Genomic DNA, 24,257 nt, shown 5'->3' with positions numbered 1-24,257 from the left:
GCGATCTCTACATGGTCAGAGGTTTGACATATTTTTGTACTATACAAGGGGCTGACGTGGGGTACTACTCTTACTGCAAACTGTATGGTAAACGTTACGCATGTATTATGACTTTGTTCTGTTATGGTAAGAGTCTTTCACTTGTATAATTTTTCTTGGGGTTCCTTTATGTTCTTTGCATTTTTTCACACTGACCTATGTAGTACTAATTGCAGCTAAGTTGTCTTATATCAACAGTTACTTTTAAGATTCAGACTGTCATATAATAATTTATCAGTATATGTGTAACAAGTCCAAAATTTTCTCTCAAATGGTAGATTTATTTTGTATGTTGTTTATGATTTTAACAACCCTGAAGAAGTGACAGAGTTGCGAAACATGTGTTGCCCGTGAATGTGGCTGTTTTTGTTTTTTTGCTATTTGAAGAGCTCTTAGGAACTATCTGGAAATGTAATAAATGAACTTTGAAGTGGACTTCGGAGAAAAACAAACCACTAAATCCATACAGATCACTTATATATATATTATGATATCTTGGCAGCACAATATTTAGAACTTTATTTGATGGTAATATTTCAGGCCCTGGAAGCTGGAAATAACCCATTTCTGAATTATGGAAGTGTTCCGGCAAAGTGTAAGATGCTGTGATCCTTGGAGTGCCCACCAAAGCATCTCTTGCTTTACAGGAGAACCTTCAGTTTAGCACTGATAGATAATAGTCTGCCACCACTTTTGTGGAGGCAGGCCTTCTTGGTCCTTCAAAGCTGTTGAGAGTACAGCATGGTCTCTGCCATAGATGTTCCCTTCCTAAGCTTATGATAGACTACTCCCTCACCTCCAAAGACCTGCACTCAAATCTAATGTGGCCTCTGCCATCATAAGGAACACATTGCACCACTTGTCTGTAGTGGCACACTTGGTATGCATGAGGTCCTGTGTGTCCAGGTACAATTATACTGTCAATATGTCCTCAATTTCTTGCCTTTCTGTCTTCAATATGTTTGCCGTTAACTTCACTACGCAATGAAACATGCCAACCTTTTCTTTACAAGTAGTCTCAGCATGTCTTAATGGTTTTAACATGTATAGAGAATATCAAATTAAAGTTTAGTAAACTCTTAATACCTTTTTTGATATCCCTTATAAAAGTTACAATATAATAGTGAGGAAATGCAACACTTGAGCCTTTAAGTAACCCCTTGTTTCCCTAGCTAGCTGTAGTTTCAAGGTGAGGTCTGTGTAATCCTAGGCACTTACCTGCTATTTGGAGTTATTTGAGGTTGCTCAAAGCAGAGTTACCACCCCTCGTTCTATTTGTAGAGCTTGTATCCAGACGGAGCAGCCACTGCTGACGAGAAACCTCGGATACAGCAGACCTGCATTGTTTAACTCCTTATTAGGAAAAGGCAGCCTGATGTTTTTTTCTTCAATCCACATGCAAAACAATTTTCCATATGGGGCAATCCCTGCTGCACCCCACCAACTCACCACCCATGAACTTTAGGAGTATTCCATTGCCCTTCTCACAGAGCTGCTCAAACCACTTTGCTGGGTTGGATAGGGCTTTGGGGATCCAAGAAGCTCACGAGTTTGTGGACTATTCAAGCAGTCAAACATATCCTACTTTGAGGTTCCCAGTCCTTGCCTGCTATTTACTACTGCATAATGCTACACAGCCATCATACATAATTACACAGAAGAAAATCCATGTGTGCCTGGCATGTATACTTTTATGATAGCTGCTGGCATAAATGGGGCAAATTGTGGCTGTCATCTTTGGCCTACTGCTATTAATGTTTTTTTTTAAACTCCGCCATGCCTATAATTGTGTATTAAATATTTTTAAAATATATCATGTGAGATAAGAAATCTACGAGATGAGACTTGGTTAAGCCAGTTAGAAATTAACTATGTAAGTAAATAAATAAACACAACTTTGTTTTTTTAGCAACATGATTGGTGCGTAGGCGTTAATGCACTTGGTGTTCAATTGAGCATATTTCATGAATGACACAGAGAAAGGACTTATCTTAGCCGCTCTTCCAGATTGGAAAGTGGCAGGAATGTGTAAAAAAGTTTATCTCTTACTTAAAAGTTCAACTTGAGGTGTTGCATATAAAGGTTAAAATAATGAACATAAGCACCAGAAAAAACGAGATAATCAGTATTTGGATAAAAACTTCAATCAACTACCCTTTAGATGGGTTAACTACCTGTGGCAGGAACACCCTAAAACCGTGTACGAATCAGCCATTAGAGCTTGCTACGCAAAATTAAATTAAAACCAGGGCCACTGGAATTATTCGACTGTGCAGCTCTGGCGATTTTGCCATAATAATAGATTTGCTGCGTTTGCCACGTAATCCATATCACGTATGCATCATCTGCTGCATAATCTGCAGATTTTAACAAAAATAAATTGTTTCTAACTCAAATGGTTCAAAACTTACTGAAAATGCGGAGACGTGTTTGTGCGTGCTGGAAGGCCCTTTGCAAAACTGAACTGACCACCTTTCTTTTGCTTACTGCTATATTTGGGTGTTAATTGGGAACTAATGAAGTGCAATCATTGCCCAGACAGTGATACTAAATTACAAAAAAATGACAAAATATTAGAGTAATATAATTACAATATGTGCCACATCATGTTGCATACCGTTTTCTTGTTGCATAATTTACTCAACCCTGCTGCATAATTTGGCCCTCTCCTGCTGCATAATTCCAGTGGCCCTGATTATAATGCAGACCTCCTGAAAAAAGGTTAGAAATGTTGTGCCAAGCATGCTAAAGATATGGTAAACCGCTTGCAAATAATGTTGTTTTGCTAACCCTTCGTAGGCCATCCATGGTAAACATTTTGGAAATCTTTGAAGAGATATAATTAAAAATGAAAAGTATTTTATCAAAACACGTTTTGCACCTAATTTGTTGATGAGTCGTTGTATTGGTCACATATTCCATTAGTCAAAGTTGTCAACTAGTTTAATTTATGTGGGATAAGTTAGTCACAAACATTTGTTATAAGGATATCTCACATCACTGAGGGGTTCTGTGAACTGAGAAAGGCAAGCAGCATAGGCCAAATGTTTTTTTTTTTTGTCACACAAATCTTCTTTTGATGTGTAGTTGGGGCATTTTCTTCCTCATAATGTAACAGTACTATAACACAGAAAGCAACCAACTTATCCACTTTTCTTCAGTGACCCCCCAGATATTCCGCTTAGTGCACATTGTTTGAAAGGAAACATCAAGTTGTAGCATGCAGAGATGCTGGTCTTGTAGTTTCAGTCTTTTGATTTGGAAGGAGTACTAAGGAGAGTGCCACAAGTCTCTTCTAAATCTCCCTATGCCTTGTAGACTTAGCAATTTTCTGCCATTTCCCACCCAGGGTATTTTCAGGCCCCTGACACTGCCTGCTTTGAGAACATTGAGTTACTTTGTAAGAGGTTTCCTGTATTGTTTACCATCTTCTACACCTGAACGTTGCGGTTGCTGTGTATACCTGCTGCTCCCTCTGAACTGGTTCTGAGGTGGCTTTCTCCATTGAACACATCCCTGAACCTTCTAAACAGCTTCCCTTTCCGGCCTGTGCAGCCAATCCCCTTCATTATCACGCTAGTACTTGGCATTTTGTGTGTGCGTGTTGGAGGTGAGCAGATTTGTATTTAGGATTCTATGAATGTCACAAGTGGCCTATAAGAATTTATTAGAGGTGACCTGTGATGTAATGTTATTTTACAACCTCTTCTGAAGTGAGCGTTTTCCCTTAACAAATAAAATAAATCGCATAAATTACAGTACACAATGTTGAAATGTGAGTCTTCCATATTATTAAATGTCTTTTTTTAGACTGGTAAATGTTAGGGACTACAATCACGTGGCTTCAGTTACTGCAGGGCATGTAATATTCATAATGTAACCCTTGACAAATCAATTGTCTAAAGCGTCATTTCTCTCGTTTTTTGTTTTTTGTTTTTCCAGCAAAGCAAGCCATATGTCTTTGACAGAGTGTTACCACCCAACACTGCCCAAGAGCAAGTTTATAATGCCTGTGCCAAGCAAATTGTTAAAGGTAAGCTTGTAATTTTTCTTTCTGTAACTATAAAAAATATGTTTTGAATTTAAAAAAAAACTACTCCATGCCAGAATAATTCGTGTATAATAATATGCAAGAGCGGAGGCTGGTGTCTGCCCAACTTGCATTTGCTCAGGTACAGTTTGACCCTCAACAATTATGGAGAAGGTGAAAAGCTGAAAAAAGACGCTGTTGGGAACTATTTCTGCACGCCTTGTATCAAGTTGCAGCAGGTCATATTTCATGTTGTTACTTGCAAAAATCAAAAATTCCAGGCCTTACACAGAGAAGAGTGATAATGTGTCCGTATAATAACTAAAAGAAGATAACAATGTATTATTATATTTTACTGAATGAAAAATGCATCAATGTACATATCAAGGATTCTTATATTGATTAATGCTACCGCACATTCTGTTTTTGTTAACGTCATCTAAAATATACAGGTTCAAAAAGAAGCCCTGATTGAGCATTTCAATAATTTGTTTGTGTGTTTATTTTATTGCGTCTCTCCCTCTCCATACGAATATGTTTAGTGCTTATGTGTTTGAAGAAACTGTGTATATATAAACATATGTTTAGGGCTGTCCTGGTGCATCGCCCACTCTTGCGTCATTAACAGGACTGTAATTACAATGCAGACTGTAACTGCCCGCAAGACCCTAGCGCTGAGCTCCTGGGCTTTGTCGTCAGGTAATGAGATGACCAGTTTTCAAGGCCACAAAGGAAACTGCCTGCAGGTTTCCTGCGCTCTGAAGGGCCCTGCCAGCTCAGGGGAATCCAGCGCCATGGTTACAAGCCATCTTTCTTACATTGCCCGGTTAATTCCTAGCAGAATGGTTTGTGCAGTCAATTTGCTTTCTAAAAATGTGCTGTGTGCTTAGTTCAAGAATCAATCACTGCTGTGCCTGGCAGGAACAAAACCTTCTTCCTAATGCTGCTGAAGCCCTTGACGTGTTTGTATGCTTGTGTTTTGAAATATGTGTGAGTAGGTTGTGCTAATGAGTCATACTGGAGCAAAAAAACAAAAAAGAGGGAGGCCGCTTCCCTTTAGAGAAAATGATTTTAATGGTGTGCCCCATGGGCTGAGGTATACCGCCTACCACCCCTTCCCCCAATTATTGGCTGGGTTGACTAAATTATGTGGCAGGGAAATTCAAATTATGCAAAGCAATGCAGCACATTTGGTGTCAGTATTATATCCCTGTGTTTTTTAGGAGGCTGGCTCTCTATATAGTGTACAGAAATGATGTGCACTGTGCAGAAAGTCCAAGCAACCCCACGTTGGGTCACAGAGGTAAACACTAGACCACCTAATGCTCAAATTTTTATGGTAGCTTGGTCGAGCAGTTAAGCCAATCTTGGAGGAGTGCTAAGCATTTGTTGTACACACAGTATCAATAAATATGGGCTCACACTCAAAAGAATAACTCAAGACCAATTTACAAAAACACTTCTGATTTTTTTATAACATTTTTGAGAATAAGATCATCAAAATCAGGTAAGTACTTTTTAAGTTACGAATTTTCAAAATTTAGCAAAAATAGTCTTTGTGCGTAATTACGCACCATAGGAATCAATGGGGAAAAACTTAAAATTTCATATAAAATCAGGCAATGTGCTTACCAATGTCTCCTTTTTTTTTTTTAGATCGAGGTCATTGAGATGTCCTGTGGACCAGCTGGGGAAGTTCGGGCAGGTCCCGGTTTCGGTAGGAGCAGCTGCTGAAAAGTCCTTGGAGCTGGTGCAGGACCGTTTCAGGGGACAACTTGGCAAAATACTGCACAGGATGACTTCACAATGAGTCTGGTGGGTCCACTTGGAGTGTGGAGGTCGCAAGGAGGAGGGGACCCTTACAGCACAGCTGGTTCTCCAGTGCAGGGCCCAGGGAGGCTAGGTGCAGAGCAGATAGGTGAGCCAAGAGTTGTGCACAAAGATGCCCTTGGAACCAGGAGGCAGGTCACTTTGAGGATGGATTGGAGGTCAGCAGGGCCACTTGAGAGGGTGGTTCTTATGTATCCTGAAGTCCCTCCAATTGAGCTTGCTTCTGTCCTTAGAGAGTCTGGAGTAGACTTTTCTTCTGGGTGTTCGACGTTGGGGGATCCAGTACCCCGGGCTATTGCAGGTTTAACCACTGGAGGTTGCAGTGCCTCCAAACTTGGCACACTCGCAGGATTTGTCCTCCAGATCTATGCCTTCACTCTGGAGGGAGATCTTTGGCGATTTTCAGAAGATTGGAGGTCTTCTGGGGTTTTGTAGAGTCAGTCTGATGTCCATGCAACCCCTCAGCGGCGATTGTTGAGTCCTGGGTGCAGCAGGGTGGGTTTGGTGCCTTTTTCTTTGTTCAGCAGGATTGCATTTCTCGAGCCTTGGGTCTTCTTTGTTGCTGGCCTTCTTGTGTCCTTGGAATTTGATCTGCAGGTTTTGGGGTGCCCACTAAATACTGCATTTAGTGGGCATTAAGGGGAGTCCTTAGTAGTGACTAATGGGCCTTCTACCTTAGGGTGGCTACAGCCAATATGTGACCACTTCCTGTGGGAAAAGGTCCCATGCAAGATGGAGGAAAATGAAATGGAAGGTCACCTTGCATGCAGCACCCTAGGGGTGGTGCAACCTGGGGGTGGCCACTCCCCCTGTCCTTTGTGCATATTCCGGCCATTGCTCCCGCCAAAAGTGGAGGTTTGCAATGGGGGAGGCCAGCTGCAGCTAGCAGCAGGGCTAGGGGTTGAGCTTCTAGAGCGGCAAGCCCATTGAATGTCATTGGCAGGGCATTTCACATTCCTGGGAGAGGATGTCTAACACCTCTGCCCAGGAAGGGCTTTGTTTTCTGAACTCAGAGAGCAAAGGCTCTCACTCCAGGGTTCCAGAATCTTGCCTGGTGGTGGCAGGCTGGTTGTAACTGGCTGGCAACGATGCCAGGGTTAGTTAGCTTTTGCAGGGGTCACCTCTAAGGTGGTCCCTCAGTACATTTTGCAATAAATCTAGTACTGGTACCAGTTTGGATTTATTGTTCTGAGTAATTTGATACCAAATAACCTAGGGTTCAGAGTTGCCATCATGCAGCTCTGAAACTCCTACTGACCAGTGCCCAGCACATCCAGTTAAAATGGCTTCTCTGTTCACTTACTATGTCCCAGGTTTGGCAAGGAGACAGTAAGGGCATATTGTTCATGCATCTATGCCCACACATGCATTATAGTGCATCCTGCCTTAGGGCTGGAAGGCCTGCTGGTACCTAAGTACCATGTACTAGGGACTGATAGTGACAGCTAAAGGTGTTGCCAATTGTGCCAATACATCACAACAATTTTTGGAAAGAGATCTGGCCCAAGGAACCTGGTTAGCAGGGGCCCTGGGAACTAACAACTTTGAAACCACACCAACCACCAGGCAAAAAGTGAGGGCTAACCTCGTCAAAAGAAGCACTTTCTCACACCATCCCCACCTCCCCCCCAAATGAAAGAGAATGATACCACCCTTTCCCTAGTGAGTCTTCATCATCTAAGTGGGAGAACCTGGAAAAGCCATCTGCATTGGCAGCCCCAGGTCTATGTTCCACTTGAAAGTCTATTCCCAAATAGACAACCTAAACAGTTTGGGGTTTCCACCTTTCATTTGTTGCAACCATCTGAGAGGCCTGTGGTCTGTTTGAACTATGAAGTGAGAGCCAAACCGGTATGGGCTCAGCGTCTTCAAGGCCCAGACCACAGCAAAGGCTTCCCTCTCTATGGCACTCCATTTTTGTTCCCTAGGGAGTAGTGCTCCGCTAAGCAACAGGCTGGTCATGTCCCTCATCATTTTTCTTGGCTAGGACCACTTCTACTACCCAGTTCAAACCAAGGAATGCCCTGATAGAGTCTGGGTTGTGGGGGTTTCCGAAGACCGAATGGTCTGGATCTTGGGTTGGAGGAGTTGGACTTGGTTTCCTTCTTAGGTGTCCCAGGTAAACAACTTTACACTGCCCTATTTGGCACTTACTGGACTTGATAATGAGGCCTGTCTTTTGCAGGGCCTCAAAGACCTTTCCTATGTGGACCAGGTGATCCGGCCAGGTGGAGCTGTAGACAGGTATGCCATCCAAATAAGCTGCACTAAAGGATTCCAGCCCAGCAATGACTTGGTTCACCAACCTTTGGAAGGTGGCAAGGGCATTCTTTAATCCAAAAGGCATAACAGTAAACTGATAATGCCCACTTGGAGTGGAGAATGCAGACCTCTCTTTCGCTCCTGTGGTCAGGCTAATCTGCCAGTATCCAGATATCCAGTAAAAAAAACTCCGATATTTGTCTGCCACAAAGCTGTCTATAAGCTCACCAGCTGTTGGAATTGGGTGTGCATCTGTCTATGTTACTGAGTTGAGAGATCTGTAATCCACACAGAACCTCACTTCCTTTTTCTCTCCTTTGAAGTGAGGTTTGGGGACTAAAGCTACTGGGCTCTCTGAGGGTTAAATTATCCCCAAATCCATCATTTTTTGTACTTCTGTCTGGATGCTCTCCCTGACATGGTCTGACTGTCTGTAAATTTTGTTTTTGGCAGGCAAGCTATCACTGGTGTCTACATCATGGGTACACCAATCAGTCTTACTCGGGGTCACTGAGAATAACCAAGCATGCCGGTTGAGGACATGCCTGCAATCAGCCTGCTGTTGCTCTGAGAGGGTAACTGATAAGACCACTCCATCCACAGAGCCATCTTGTGGGTTGTTGGAGAGGTTCACTCTCTTCATCCTGTCCCTCATCTGTAACCATGGTCACATCAACTCTGTCATTGTAGGGTTTTAGGCGGTTGACATGAATTATTCTCTTGGGATTTTTGCAGCTGCCCTGGTCAACTAGATAAATGACCTCCCCTTTCTTTTCAAGTAAGGGATAGGGCCCAGAACATTTGTCTTTTGCGAGCCCTAGGATCCACAGGCTCCAACACCCAAACTTTCTGACCTGGTTGGAATTCCACCATAGCAGATGTTTGGTCATACCAGTGCTTTTGCAGCTCCTGGCTGGCCTGAAGGTTTTGGCTTGCTTTTCCCATGTACTCTGCCATCCTTTTAACGTAGGCCAAGTACATAGTCCACTATGTCTTGCTTGAACTCTGAGATGCTTCTCCCACCCTTCCCTTACAATGCCCAGTGGTCTCCTAACAGGATGCCTAAATACAATTTCAAATGGAGAGAATCCTACTCCCTTTTGTGGCACATCCCTGCAGGCATAGAAGTAAGACATTCCATCTCCTTCTGAGTTTTTCAGGGAGTCCTCCAATTATGCATTTTAGGGCCCAGTTAAATCTTTTAACCAATCCATTTGTTTGTGGATGGTATGGGGGCAGTGAACTTATAAGTTACACCACATTCCTTCCATGTGTTTTAGGTATGCAGACATGAAGATAGAAACTCTGTCTGATACTGCCTCCTTAGGGAACTCAACTCTGGTGATAAAAAAAAAATGACCCAAGAGGATTTTTGCTACCGCAGGAGCAGTGATGGTCCAAAGGGGTATGGCTTCAGGATATCTAATGGCATGATCCAGTACCACTAGGATATATCTATTTCCTGATGCTGTCTGATGGTCAAGGGGGACAACAATATCAAACCCTACACTTCAAAGGGCACCTCGACCACAGGTAGTGGAATTAAGGGGTCCTTTAGGTGGCCATGTGCTTTGCCACTGGCTTGGAAGGTGACACAGGACTGGTAAAAGTCCTTCACTTCTGGGACATTCCAGGCCAGTAAAATGATGCACTAGCCTGCTCCAAGTTTTATTTTGGCCCAAAATGCCCAACTAGGGTAATGTCATAGGTTAGAGAGAGGAGAAACTCTCTGTACTGCTGATGTATTACCACCTTTCTGGTTGCACCAGGCTTGAGGTCTCTGTGAACAGGAATCCATCTTCCCAATAAACCCTGTGGGTACGACTGACACTATCCTTTTCTTCCTTTGGAGCTTGCTGGCTCAGGCCTTCAAGAGTGGGACAGGTTCTTTGTCCCTGGCACAGATCCTCCCTGGAGGATCCCCCTGGGCCTAGGAGTTCTGAATGGTAAGGCCCAAGTTCTGCAGGCTCGGTTCCCTCTGCAGGGCTCAAAGTCTACTCGACCACTCGCTATGGCGATTCTTATTTGATCAGGTCGAGCTATTTTTAGGACTTACTCGCCCCCTTCTGGTGAGTTAACAAAGAACAGGTGTTCTGTTCCGTTGAAAAGTGGAGGGTCAATAAAAGATGCCTTTAAATCTTGTTCTTATGTCTCTTTTGCTCTGTGTTCAGACAAAGGTCAAAAGTCAGTTTGTCTTGGAATTAATTTTCCTTCTGACTGCAGAGTTCAAGGACTTTGTAAGGTGAACTGTGTGACCTGCTGTTGAGAGTGTAAAATAAAAAGAAATAGGGTAAGAGGTTTTTCCTAATACGCAACATTTAATCGACTAAGTCAACTGTGCAAACATTTCAAAATATATTTCACTAGTTGTGTAAGCCCATTTTTAGGGTCGAGCGCAAAGTGCTCTGTCCCTGGTGTAATCTCTCTGCGTCTTTTAACCACGATTATGTCACACCCATCAGTTTGGTTGGTTTGTGGGTTTGCCTTTTAAAATTCGCTTGATTTAATTAGAGAAGGGCATGCATCAGTCATGCCTTTTCCGGTGTTTAGGCTGCCTCGAGCACACCAGCCCACTACTGAAAACATATGTGGCTCCATGTCTTTGGTATGGTTTCTGAACTCGTTTTTCTCTTTAATTCGTAGGCAGCTCGAACCCGCTGGGCAGAAGTCGAGCACTTTGCATGACATCGACCTTGTTACATGAATAATTGCACTTTTGCTGATACGTTTCACTGCGAGCGAACTTCTGTTTCCTTTTGTGTGTCTGCTTTACGCTCATGGCGGCCGTCTGCTTGCTTATGTGAAACTGTTTTTTACTTTTCATTTTCAGTTTATATGGCAAGAAAAGTTTGGTTAGGAGTTTACAATGTAATAGCTTTAACTCGAGCAAACGCGAGACCTATTCCATTGCAAATGCTTGTTTAAATTTCTTTGTGATTAAAAAATATTTTAATAGGATGAAAACAATCCTGAATACTTTACGTGTTGATGTGCAAAGGATATGTTTTCTGAAATCCAATTTTCACTGATTGTTAATACACTGTATAGTTTTGTCAGTAAAGTTGCAAGTTAGTGGAATGTTTTTAGACATTTCTTGGAAATGTACTGTGTGTAGATGACAATATGCTACTACATCATAGTTTAGAAATATACCTTTTTAAAGTGAGTGTTTAAACAAACTAACAAACACTCCTTCCCAGATGGCAACGCTGTTAGTAAACTAAAAGAAGTCATGGGTCATGTATCCCTTATATGTGGGCTAGATTCTTGTGATACATGCAGCATACTTCAGTCTATTTAATCAAACAAAAGAGGTTTTTTGTATTATAGAAATGCTGAGCTCACGTATTTGAAGGTGCAGTTATATGTGAGGATGAAGAAAAAGGCGACTCTTTAAACGATTTGCCTAGGATCACACAAATTGAGACCCGTTTACGGGTCAAGTACATTACAGTTACGTCGAGTAGATTATTTAAGTTACTCAACCTGCAGGTCTAGTAAAATTTTTATGATTTCTTTTTAGGCCTGTCCCTCTGGAAATAATAAGTGCCCCTCTTGAGAAGAGGGGTTCTGACTTGAGATCTGTATAAAAGCTGGCTCCCCAGTCTTCTTGCCTTTTCTCTTGGAAGAATGGTCCACTATTTCAGGATCCAACACTTCTTTTTCTCTCTGAAGTTTGCTCTGTGCCCTGATCTGAACACAGGCCCATTCTGGGATCCAAAGCATAGCTAAATGGGTCTTCAGTTCTACTTCAGCCCAGGGGAAATGCTCCAGGTTATTTCCAAGCAGGCAATCTACTGGGTTGGATAAGGACACTAACTACTTCTTTCTGTCCAACTACTCCATCGCAGATCCCCTCCCCCCCCAGTCAAATGTAACCATAGTCATGGGATGGAACATTGTCTCATTGTCAGAACTGGTGACAGGATAAGACTGCCCTACTAGGAACTGATTTGAGTGGACCAACCAAATGCTGGGTCACCATTGTGACACTAGCTCCTGTGTCCCGAAGGGCTTCATCTTTTTCCCGATTTATCAAATGGTACTGCCTGTATTTTTGCATATTGCTAGGCCAGGCAGGGCATAATAACTCTATCCCCCACCCACCGTGACTAGTGTTGCCTCTGTGGGTTCACTGACATGGTCAGGCCACAACTGTGATCCCATCTGGAGATACGCAACTGCATTTCTGCAGGTTGGCTAGAGGCACTTTTATTGTCTTCACAGCTAGGTTTTCCAGTTTGGTGCCCTCAATTCTTGCAGTCATAGAACCAAGCCTTGGGATCAAAGTTCCTTCCTTTGTACCCACCCCTAGGCTGTGAGGAGTGTATGGGCCCACCCTCCTGTGAAGGTTTTTGGGGGCCTTGAGAAGACTGTTTATATTTATTCTGGCTCCCATCTTTCCCTTGTGGGGCTTTTTGGCCTCTTTCCTTTGGTCTTCCCCAACAGTGGTAATTTTGGTTACCCTTGTCTGGACCCAATGGTCTGCCTTCTTCCTAAACTCTTGAGGAGAAAGTGAACCTAGGTCTACCAGATATTGATGTAGCATCCCATTGTAACAATTATATAACAGATTCTCTTTCATGAACAGGTTATACAGCCCATCATAATCTTGTATCTTGTTACCAGCATTTTTAGTGAATAGTCCACAAACTCTACCCAAGTTTGGCTTTGGGTTTTTATAGACTCCCTGAAACGTTATGCAGTACTCTACAGTTATAAATCCAAAGTCCTCAATCAGGGTACCCTTCATAAGGTCATAGGATTTAGAATCCGCCTCCATCAGTGTCACAAGCCTATCCCTGCCCTTTCCTGAGACTAACTCCCACAGCAGTGTGCCTCAGTGTTTCTTTTCAATTTCCCACCCAATGCAGACTCTTTAAAAGGCAGAAAGCAAACCATTTTACTATATCAGCCCCTTCTGATAAGGAAAGGACCACTCCTTTCGGGAGTTTGAGATTGAAAGGTTTCTCTCTCAATACTTGTATGCTGCCACCGGAGATAGGTCCTAGGCCCAACTCATTTCTTTTTGCTCCAGTTTCCAAAAGCGGAGCCTCCAGGTTCAGTCTTTTAGTCAACCGGGCAAAAGCCAGGTCGTCTTCTGTGGGTACACTAGTGCTAGCGGAAGAGGAGCTACCCTCATCCCCATTGTCCATAGCATTTTCCTCGCCACCAGAAGTTTCACCATCTATGTCTTCTGTGGAGCTGTCTTCCTTATACTGGGCCACCAGAAACCTAAGCAGGTCTAATTTTGCATGTTTTCCAGTTGGGATTTTGTAAAGCTTGCAGAGTTTCCTAAACTGAGCATAGTTCTACACCATGTAAGGGTCCAGGTCGATCTCCTGGCTCTGGCTCTCTGAGTCTGACATGTTTTATGCTGCGAATGTTGGGACCTTTTTAGAAATTTAGAACCCCTTTTGGATAAGGCCAACTAAAGTAAGCACTTTTAACTATAAATCTTGTTGTAGGGATATATCCAGGGGCCTAGCAGTTAGTTTAAACATTTTCAAAAATTGTAGCCAGTTGAAAAAAATGCAATTGAGCTAAAGACAATTTGGCAACTTATTTGTATGCTCACAAATTGACCAAGTTGTATCAGCAAATGCAAAATCTTGTATCCCACCATTGATACACCAAATGTAGGATTCTGGCTCTCTATATAGTGTTCACATATTATGTGCACTGTGCAGAAAGTCCAAGAAACCCCACCTTGGTTTACAGAGGGAAAAACTAGACCACCTGGTGCTCTAATTTTTATAGTAGCTTGGTCGAGCAGTTAGGACAATCTTGGAGAAGTGCTAAGCATGTGTTGTACTCACAGTATCAATAAATGTGGACACACTCAAAAGAATAACTTGAAACCAATTTACAAAAATACTTCTGTTTTTTTTTTTATAACATTTTTAACCCCAAGATCATCAAAGTCAGGTAAGTACTATTTAACTTACGACTTTTCAAAGTTTAGCAAAAATAGTCTTTTTATTGGGTAATTACGCAGGTTTTTTCAAACTCAAAGTAATTCCTTGTCAATGATAAGTGGGCTAGATCCAGTATGAATTCTGGAGGTGTCCGTGAGCTACCTCCTAGTTTTCTCCAGTTGGTCACAGATGACTCCCAGAGTGGCTTCCTGGGGAATATTAGTATAGAGAGATTCCACGTCCAGCGTAACCAGAATTTCTGTCGTTTTATCGAAGGGCATGATCTCTAACAGAACTAGGATATCAGTAGTGTCTTTTAAGTAGGTTGGAATCTGTTTAACCAAAGGTTGTAAGAAGAAATCACGAAACTGTGAGAGGGGTTCCAAAATGGAGCCGATTCCAGAGACAATGGGTCTTCCCGGGGGAGGGGTTTTCCCTTTATGTACCTTTTGGGAAAAAATAAAAGTAAGGCACTTTTGGGTTGGTTTGTATCAGGATGGCTGCTTCCTGTTTGGTTAGCCGGTCGTTCTCAGATCCTCTCGACACTAGGAAGGCAATTTCTTCCTGGATTTCTGGTGTTGGATCCCTGGATAGGCGTTTATAATGTTGTGTATTCCCCAACAGGCGTTGGCATTCATCTTTATACATTTGCTGTGGTAAAATTACTGTTGCCCCACCCTTGTCTGCCGGTTTAATCATAATGGTGGGATCCAATGTCGGATGTTACAAGGCTGTTAGTTCATCTGAACTCATATTGTGAAATGAGTTATTGGGTAGCTTCATTAGGCCACCAATTTTGCGGGATACTGATTTCTTGAAGGCTAAAGTTCTGGTTTTGAACAAGTCTACCCTAGGGGTTGGGACAAAGCTCAGACCCTTGTTAGGGGCTCTTGACTCAACAGTGTCAATGGTTCTATTGCTTAGATTTATAATGATGTTGCTTCTAGTTGTCATATCTGTAGTTGCTACATCTTGCTTGTGCCCGGGGCATTCTCTCGCAGTGTCTCGTTCTCTGGAGGTTCCTCTATTGGTCTCCAATTTACCCCCTTCTTTTTTCCTTTTCCCCTCCCTTGACCTCTGTCTAAAAAAACAAACAAGGCGAGGGTCGGGGAAAGACCATTGTGCTGGATGTTGTTGGTATATAGGGGCTTGATAGTGAGCTGGGGGTCCTTATTGAGAAGGCCAACCTCATTGGTTGTTGAATGGGGTGAAGGGGACATCATAGGTGGATAGTTCCACCTTCCCCAATACTGGCCAGAGGAATCACTATCTGAGTCTGTGCTGGTGTTCTTTCCTGATGATCTGTCGGACATATTGCTGGATTTAGCCACATAGTCTGTTTTAGTGTAGGGGTACACCTTCTCGTGTGAGAACTTGGTTAGATCTTTTTTGAATTTAGAGATTCTTTTGTTGAGTCAAATATTCTTTGTACTCATTCATATTTTTATTTGTTTTCTCTAGTTTCTTTTTGAAGGAGATGATGCTCAGGCCTGTCTTCATATTGCTTTCGCTCGTTTTAATCTGTATTAGCAGTGCTTCTGACAGCCTGGTTGCTGTTTTGATTATAAGAATGAGCCAATCTTGTGTGCATTTCCATGCAATTAGTGCCCAGTCCTTTCTAAAATCTAAGTCTTCAAGAAGAATACGTGGTTCATTGGTGACAATCAGACAGTTGGGTGCTGGGTTACTATGTAGATATTCAGTCAGGACTGCACCATGGAGGATAGTCTTGATGTGTGTATGTGTAAGTTATACTAATGTGTCCCAGTCCCCTAGCTGTGATAGAGTTTTTGAAAGAGCTGTATCTCTGAGTAATGAGGGTGCAGATAAAATTGCTGACACCTCTTCATCATCGAATGTAAGACCTTCCCCCACATCTATAGTTGAGTGTATTAGTCTGCTAGTGCCTTATCTTGAAAGTGATTAGTGTGGATTCAATTACCTGGAATGTTCCAGTTAAAATGAGATGACTCTCACAGCTGGATGCTGTACAACCTATCTTAACACAAAAAGAGAGTCGGGGAGAGAAGGGAGACCACCCCATACTGTCTCCCTAAAACTTGAACCATAAACCCAAAAAGTATGGGGTTCACTTATAAGATGGAACCACTGGAAAAAGATTTACCTAGTGCTCCTCAGTCTCACACTATGAGTACCGTATTGAGTGCTGTTTAAAGTTAAAGTTACGTGCTTACAAGAGGGCCACGAATATATGAGACATGGTGGTCCACCCACGACCCATCGTGAAGACACCTTCCAATACCCAGACAACATTGTGGCGATTACCACCTCCAACGGGCCACTGTCCCTGTGGAAATTGCAGCGTTTGCCGGTTCACACAGAGATCCACCACGGTAGACTTAGGTCTAAAAACACCATGGATATTGAAATCTCTCACGAACTGCAACAGCAAGAATGTGATTTACATGATCATGTGTCCCTGTCAACTAAAGTACATCGGGATGACAACCAGGAAGGTGGGCACCCGCATTTGTGAACATAGGAGTACCATCCGATGTAAACGGGACGCCACCAAACTCACCAGCCTCTTCATCAAGAGTAACCATTCCCCAGACGAGTTAGAATGGGTCGTTTTAGACAAACTGCCACCAACAACAAATGACTTGAACCAGAAACTTTTCTACTATGAACAATGATGGGTCTGGAGATTGCACACAGATACCACTGGATTGAATGACCAGTGCTTACTTCTCTTCTTTTTTCCTACAGTGGTTGTCTTCAAAATCCCACCTCCCTCCTTCCCCACCACCCACCTCCCTCAACACCCTCACAACCCTCCCCTTCCCTCACCCTCCTTCTGAGCTTCATTCTATTAATCTTATATCCTTTTTATTTTAGCTCATTCTTTCTCTAACTTAACTTTTCTTTTGCCTCCTCTTCTCTGTTTTTCATTCTTTTCTTCTCTCGTTCTTCTTATTATTTTTTTTCTCCCCACTCACCCCCCTCCCGTCCTTCCCCACCTCCCAACTCCCTCACAACCCTCCCCCTTCTCCACCCCCCTTCTGAGCTTCATTCTGTTTATCATATCTATTTTAAACTCGTTCTTTCTCTAACTTAACTTTTCTTTCTTCTCTTCTCTCATTCTTTTTATTATATTTTTTTCTCCCCACTCGCCCCCCACCCTCTCTCTTATCTTCCTTCCTTTCCCTCTCCCATCTGGTGTTTACCTTCCCCTTTCCTTCCCCCCTTTTCCCTCCCCCCTGCCTGTTTCTCGTCATGGTATTCACCTCCCTCCACCCGGGTCCGCGCTACCCTATTTGCGGGCCATTTTGCAGGGGACTACAATGCCCATATTCCCCTGCCCCTTGTTGAGGGCGGCTACGTACGTCCCACCTGCCATGCCCCTTGATCCGGTTCGGGCCGGCGGTCGGACGCACAACGGGGCTCTTTATTTACTGTTCACTCCCTAGACCCGTTACCACAAGCGGTCTAGGAGGGTAACGGAGTAGGTGCTGAGCGAGCGCCTCCTTTGGAGTTGTGAGTCTTTCTGAACCCTCGCACAGCGATGACGCCCCGGCACAGATAAGATTTGGACACTTTCAATTTTTGTTGTGTTTGTGTCCCCTTTGGGGTGTATGGTTGAATGTTGCTGGCCCAGAGGCCTGATAGTGTTCATTATCTATCTTTATGTTTACATCATTTCATTGATATGTGTGCTTATGTCTTTAATCAAATTACGATTTCTATGTTCTCCTACTTGTCCTATTGGGCTCCAGCAATGTAGTACACCTCAGGCCCAATGCTGCTTATACAGCGTAGAGTACCTTTGGCTACCAAAAAGTGGACCACTTCCGACCTCCATATAGCTCATAGGTTATTCCCTGTTTTGTTTTGCCTTTTGCCTTATTCTCCTGTTTTTAGTGTGTGACTATAAGGGAACACTCCCCCTCCTTTAGACTTTGGGCCAGTAGCCCTTCAGGATTAGGGTAAGAGACCTTCTTTATCCCTTTACACGTATTACTCATGTTTACATTGCATGACTTTTTGCTTGCTGTGTCACTTCCTTGTGTGCTGTGCATTGCTGTGTGTCACGGATATGTATAAAGTACTATCATTTTTGTTTCCTTTAGGGTATCTCCCCACAGGTAGGCCCTTTATCTCTATAATATCTGAACTCCTCCTGGTGGAGTGGTCTCTTTTTTTCTTGCTTTTGTAGTGCATGATACTGAGGGATCCCAGGCCCTGAAGAATGCCCCCAGACCTCCTTTGGCTCTTAACAGCGGGCAGAAACATGTTGGCCAGTAACTATTAGATAGGTGACCCCATAAGTCTTTACTCTCATATAGGTGTCCCATCCTCTGTTCCTAACCTCACCAGCAGTCACCACGAATAAAGGTGTACTATTACACAGGTGACTGACTAGGTGTTTTTATATTTTCCCTAGCATAGCTGGATCCCATATACTTCCAGATAATTTGAATTTCTGCACTCCCTCCTGTTCTTTTAACGGTGAGGTTGAGTCCGCCCAGGTGGCATTGTCCTACCTGGGTGGGGCTATGTGGTCATTTGATGAAGCAAGACACTATATAGTGTATGAGACCACCTAATCCGTAAAGGAAACTTCCCTTACCATATAACTTCAAACAGCACTCTATACGGTACTCATAGTGTGAGACTGAGGAGCCCTAGGTAAATCTTTTTCCAGCGGTTCCATCTTAAAAGTGAACCCCATACTTATTGTGCTTATGGTGTAACACCTCTGCCCAGAAAGGGCTCTGTTTTCTGAACCCAGAGAGTAAAGGGTCTCGCCGCAGGGTTCCAGAATATTGCCTAATGGTGGCAAGCTGGTTGTGGCCGGCCAGCAACTATGGCAGGGTTAGTTAGCTTTTGCAGGGGTCACCTCTAAGGTGGCCCCTGGGTACATTTTGCAATAAATCTAGTACTGGTACCAGTTTGGATTTATTGTTCTGAGTTATTTGGTACCAAATAACCCAGGGTTCAGAGTGGCCATAATGTAGCTGTGAAACTCGTACAGACAAGTGTCCAGCACGTGCATTTAAAATGGCTCACTATGTGACCACTTCCTGTGGACAAAGGTCACTTCTTTATCCCCGATAGGCTATTTTTCTACTATGCAAGATGAAGGAAAATGAAGTGGAGGAGTCACCTCGCAGGAAACACCTTAGGGGTAGTGCAGGCTGAGGGTGGCCACTCCATCTGTTCTTTGTGCATTTTCCCACCGTTGCTCCTTCCAAAACTGAGGGGTTGCAATGGGGAAGGCCATCTGTGGCTAACAGCAGTGCTGGGGATTGAGTTTCAAGGGTGGCAAGCCCTTTGAAGCTCGCTGACAGGGCAGTGCACATTCTTTGGGGAAGAGGTGTAACACCTCTGCTGAGGATCGGCTTTGTTTTCTGAACCCAGAGAGTAAAGGCTCTCACCCCAGGGTTCCAGCATCTTGTCTGGTGGTGGCAGGCTGGTGGTGATAGGCCAGCAACCATGCCAGGGTTAATTAGCTTTTGCTGGGGTTCACCTCAAAGATGGCCAATGGGTACATTTTGCAATACATAGAGTATTGGTACTAGTTTGGATTTATTGTTCTGAGTTGTTTGATACCAAACAACCAAGGGTTCAGATTGGCCATCATGCAACTGTGAAACTCATACTGACATGTCGAGCACATGCATTTAAAATGGCTGTTCTCTTCACTTACTATGTCCCAGGTTTGGCAAGGACACAGTAGGGGCATATTGCTCATGCATCTATGGCCACACATGTATTATAGTGCACCCTGCCTTAGATCTGGAAGACCTGCCAGAAGGGTGGCTTACCTATATTACATGTAGTGTGTAGTGGACAGGTCACACAGACTGAATGCCATGTCAGAATTGCATTTTAGGATAGCATCAGGACACACCCTGCAATGGCAGTGCTGGGTGCTCTTGGATGCATGGTCCCTGAGGGTGACACATTCTGTGCTGCTGCCCTTAGGGGCCTACCCTTAGTGCCCCATGCCTGGGGTACCTACATACCATTTATTAGGGACTTATAGTGGCATCTAAATGTGTTGCCAATTGTGCCAGTGGATTACAATAGTTTTGGGAAAGAGATCTGGCCAAGGGAGCTGATCAGCAGGCATCCTAGGCACTAACAACTTTGAAACCACATCAAATGCTAGGCAAAAAGTGGGGGCTAGCCGTGTCAAAAGAGGCACTTTCTTACAGTTATCAGTTTAACTGAACATTTATATAAAACTGATCTGAACACCATTCCAGGCTCTAAGATGTCTTAAGAATGAAATGTATGCACATCCACAAGATACTATTAAAATGTTTTTCACCAACAATGATTTGTTTTGCATGAAAGGTCTAGCACATTATTTCAATAATGGTTTTATGCTAAATCCCAGAGTAAAGTAGCTTGTATAATATATAAAGTGTTGCACTCAGCAGAAAACACCTCTAGTAATGAGAGATGTGCTGCTTTTTTGTTCTATGTATACTTTGTCTTTGGGGAGGAATTTAATGTGTCTCTTTCGCTAGAATTGCACCTTTCCTTTAAGAATCAGCTTTACATAACAGTATTGTTCATTATATAATTATAACCTAGGAGGCACTTTAAGGAACACAACATAAGACCATAAAATGAAAAGCAAAATGTTTAAGATTTTTCTGTATGCTGAGGGCCTTACAAAATTGCTGGGTTTCTTTTTGGAGGAGGGAAGAGTATTTGTGATATAACATGATTTTTCACGACTGTTGAAGATTGAAAACCTTCAATAAGTTACCCAACATTACCTTCCCTTTTTCCAATTTTGCCTTCTCCAGAAGATCCATGGCTTATATTCGGGAAGTATGTAGGGTGGTTTGCTATGATCTCAATCGCTGTCAGAGGATTTGGAATTTGGCCAAGCGTGTTAATTAAATTTGGTCAAGCGTGCAATGATTTAAAATCTTCGTGAAGGAAGTTGAATTAGCCATGTCAGTTCAGAAGCTTAATTTCAGGCCCATCTCGAGCAGCCAGGAGATTTCAAAGGCTAGATCTGATTTTGGTGCCTCTGCTTCGTGCCCCACGTGAAAGTTTGAAAATTTGTGGCAAGTAGTTTACATTAAATTTGAAGGATATTGGGGCATTGTCCACGCTTTCACATTGCAATTAATAATGCAACTGATACATTTATCTGTAAATTGGCAATCTATTCAGCTGATCCACCTAATGTATTATAAATAAAGCGCCCGACTGTTACAGACCAAAACATAATTATGGGGGTCATTACGACCGCGGAGGTCGGTGTAATAGTGGCGGTAGTACCGCCAACAGGCTGGCAGTACATACTGCCATATTATGACACTGGCGGTTTGGCTAAAGCCAAACCACCAATGTAACACACCGACTGCCACAGCAGTAACGACCGCCGGACTGGAGACTACAGTGTCCAGCCCGGCGGCTGTCACTAGGCCACCCATGGCATTATGACCCTCCCACCGCAATGGTTTCCGTGGCTTCTGTACCACCACGAAAACCATCGCGGTGGGCACTATCAGTGCCAGGGAATTGCTAATAAATGAAAATGTATACAGAGACACTGCTTCAACTAGGTTAAGCACAGGGGAATGAGCTGTTGTAGTAGAGAGAACTATGTCAGGTTTAGGGGCCACAGTAGCCCATAAATTAAAATATCAAGATAATATAACACCAATTAACAAGAAAGAATGTCCAACTACACAGGAAAGATGTAAACAAAAAGGTTCATAAGTTTCCAAATTACATGTGTAAGTTGTAGATCCAGTCTATGCTTTTTTTCCTTTTAGTATCTGTTTTTCTGTTTACCTCACTGTAAATTCAGGACTACAAGTACAAGAATGCAAGCTGAACTAACCGAATGACGCCTTCACAAATAGATCTGCTGATTCAGTAGTGTGAAGCAACATAGACTGATGTTCTGCAAATGAAACAAGAGAGACCCAAAATTAAATGCTAAAACTCTATTTTGTTAATATGAACAGAAGAGGACGGTCTTTAAAGATTTCGTAAGAAAGACCAGTTTGGATGCAGTGAATCTGAAGTGGAAGGTCATTGCACAACCTGGTACCTAGATGAGAATAAGCATTCCCATCCTAGCGTTTGGAAGTCCCATATGCAGACTGATGCTTTTTTGTGAGATGGCATCACAAATGTGTGGGGAAGGTCCAGTTGCAAGTAGAGAATGACCATTGTGCGGAGACCCAAGATGTAGGGAAAAAAAGGAAGCAAAATTATCTATTTGGATTTTAAAAGGTAGCACCTTGTCCAGGAGAAATCCAAGCGACTTCCCCACGGGTGAAGATAGCAAAGGGTCATAATGATTCATTCAAACAATATTTTTGCCTAGCAAGTAACCAGATCTCTGACTTGTCAGTATTCGATTTGAAAAGGTCGCTACTGATCCTTTGCTGGATACTTGGAAGACATTTGGTCTGGTTAGATACTGAGCCTAGGGCAAGATGGTCCAAGTGAACAGTTAGAAAATAGAATCCAGAAGACCTGGGGAGTTGTGCCGGAGGCCACACATAAATATTCAACAGCATGTGGAACTGGGATGGCAACTGTTCCACCTCACACTTTAAACTGAACATGTTGGAATATAAGGGAGAGAATAAGAAACTTACAGTCTTTAAGAAAAGATGTAAATCAAACTTCCGTCATCCTATGTTGCATACTTTTCTTAGTATTACTAGGAGCATGATAGTATTAACCCATCAACCGAGCCGGTTAAATCCAACAGGTTTACACCTGCCATGTCTTTGCTGTTCATCCTAGATAGTCTGCTGTGGATCAGTGATAGCCAGAGCAGTTTCTGCACCTCTTAATGAATGGTAGTCAAGCTACAAAGGATCTACAATGTCAGTTTCTGCTAGGTAGATGGAGAACTGCTTTACACTGTTTTTTAAGTGAAGGAAATAGTGTGATAAGGTAGCAGTTGTCCCTGATGGACCAATCAAAGTTGTCTTTTTTTTTTAAAACAGTGCAACTTTTGCAACAGAAAATAATAGTAGTGAGTACCTTTCATATCACCCCCCCCCCCCCCCACCCCCGCCTTGGGGAATTGATAGTTTCCTTCTTTTCCCAACATCATGTGCTGTAACATGGAGTCTTTGGCCACGGAATTTAGCAACTTAACATTTCTGAAAAATGATGTGTACATTCAAAGGAGTAGCCACAAGGCAGCACCTCAAATTTAGTATACTAATTTGAAATATTTGGTTTAAAATGCATTTGATATGTAACTTCGTTTTTTATATTTATCATGAAAAAATGTAGTTACCGAAGCTAGGAAAACATCTTTTTATTCCTTTTTTATTATTGCAAACCTGGCCATAGTTTTGACTTTGCCTATTTGTTTTCTCATTAGTCCAACTAGACATACTTCCTATTTTAACTCTACTGCTAGCCGTTTGGATGCTAGAGTCAAGCGTATGTACAAGTAAATAAGTGCTTGGGTCACAATACAAATTTCAGGTTATTTTTGTAAACTACAAGCTTTTTAACATATATCTTTTTATTGATTTTAATGCATCATAACTCAGCTCGTGTAAGCATTATAACGCCACCACAATCCCATCCCATTGCCCAGTTGAGGAGTTACCATTGTGTTGCACAGGACAAAATGAACCCAAAATACAGTTGTAGAGTTGAATGGGCACGAACATGCTATTCCAATTTAACTCTGCAAGACTAGACCTCCCCATCTGTGGAGTAAAGTTAACTCAGCCGCCCGCTCCAGATTTTTGTTTCTTTAGTGGGGCAGCCCCTAGCTCAATATATGGACTCCTCGTCCACCATAGAAATGTTCATGTCTCAATACCATTCTGTAATAGGTGGGGCAGTAGAGGCTCTCCAGTATCTTGCTATCTCTGTTAGGGTGACCTCCCACTGACTTGTGCAAGGACATTTGTGTATTCCTGACCAGTACACCCGAATCACTGAACATTCCCACACTATGTGCCTGTACACAAGTGGCAGCTGAGACAGGTCATCCTTACTCGTCCTCAATTCAGTCATTCAAGATGGTGTATAATATATTCTGTGAAAATATTTAATCTGTATTAGAAGCAGACGGGCTGGTGTGATCAGTATCAGGTGGCCTCCTTAGTTTCAACCTGGTCATCCTCCTCCAGGTGCCTAAGTCTAGCTCCTGCTTCTCTCTGGTAGATTGGAGGGGATTGATGGTATTCATGACT

At 42.9% G+C, this 24,257-nt stretch overlaps 1 protein-coding gene across 1 annotated transcript in view; it reads left to right on the top strand.

Annotated features, from left to right (window-relative positions):
* The window catches only part of KIF5C (kinesin family member 5C), a 448,921-nt gene that overhangs the window by 61,162 nt on the left and 363,502 nt on the right, over positions 1-24,257 (top strand). Inside the window, exon 2 of the mRNA XM_069225223.1 lies at positions 3,982-4,072. Coding sequence (XP_069081324.1) covers positions 3,982-4,072 — 91 coding nt within the window. The remainder of the gene's footprint in view (positions 1-3,981; positions 4,073-24,257) is intronic.

The sequence above is a fragment of the Pleurodeles waltl genome, chromosome 3_1 (assembly GCF_031143425.1).
Source record: "Pleurodeles waltl isolate 20211129_DDA chromosome 3_1, aPleWal1.hap1.20221129, whole genome shotgun sequence".
NCBI lineage: Eukaryota > Metazoa > Chordata > Amphibia > Caudata > Salamandridae > Pleurodeles > Pleurodeles waltl.
This window is presented reverse-complemented; position numbering and strand designations above follow the sequence as displayed.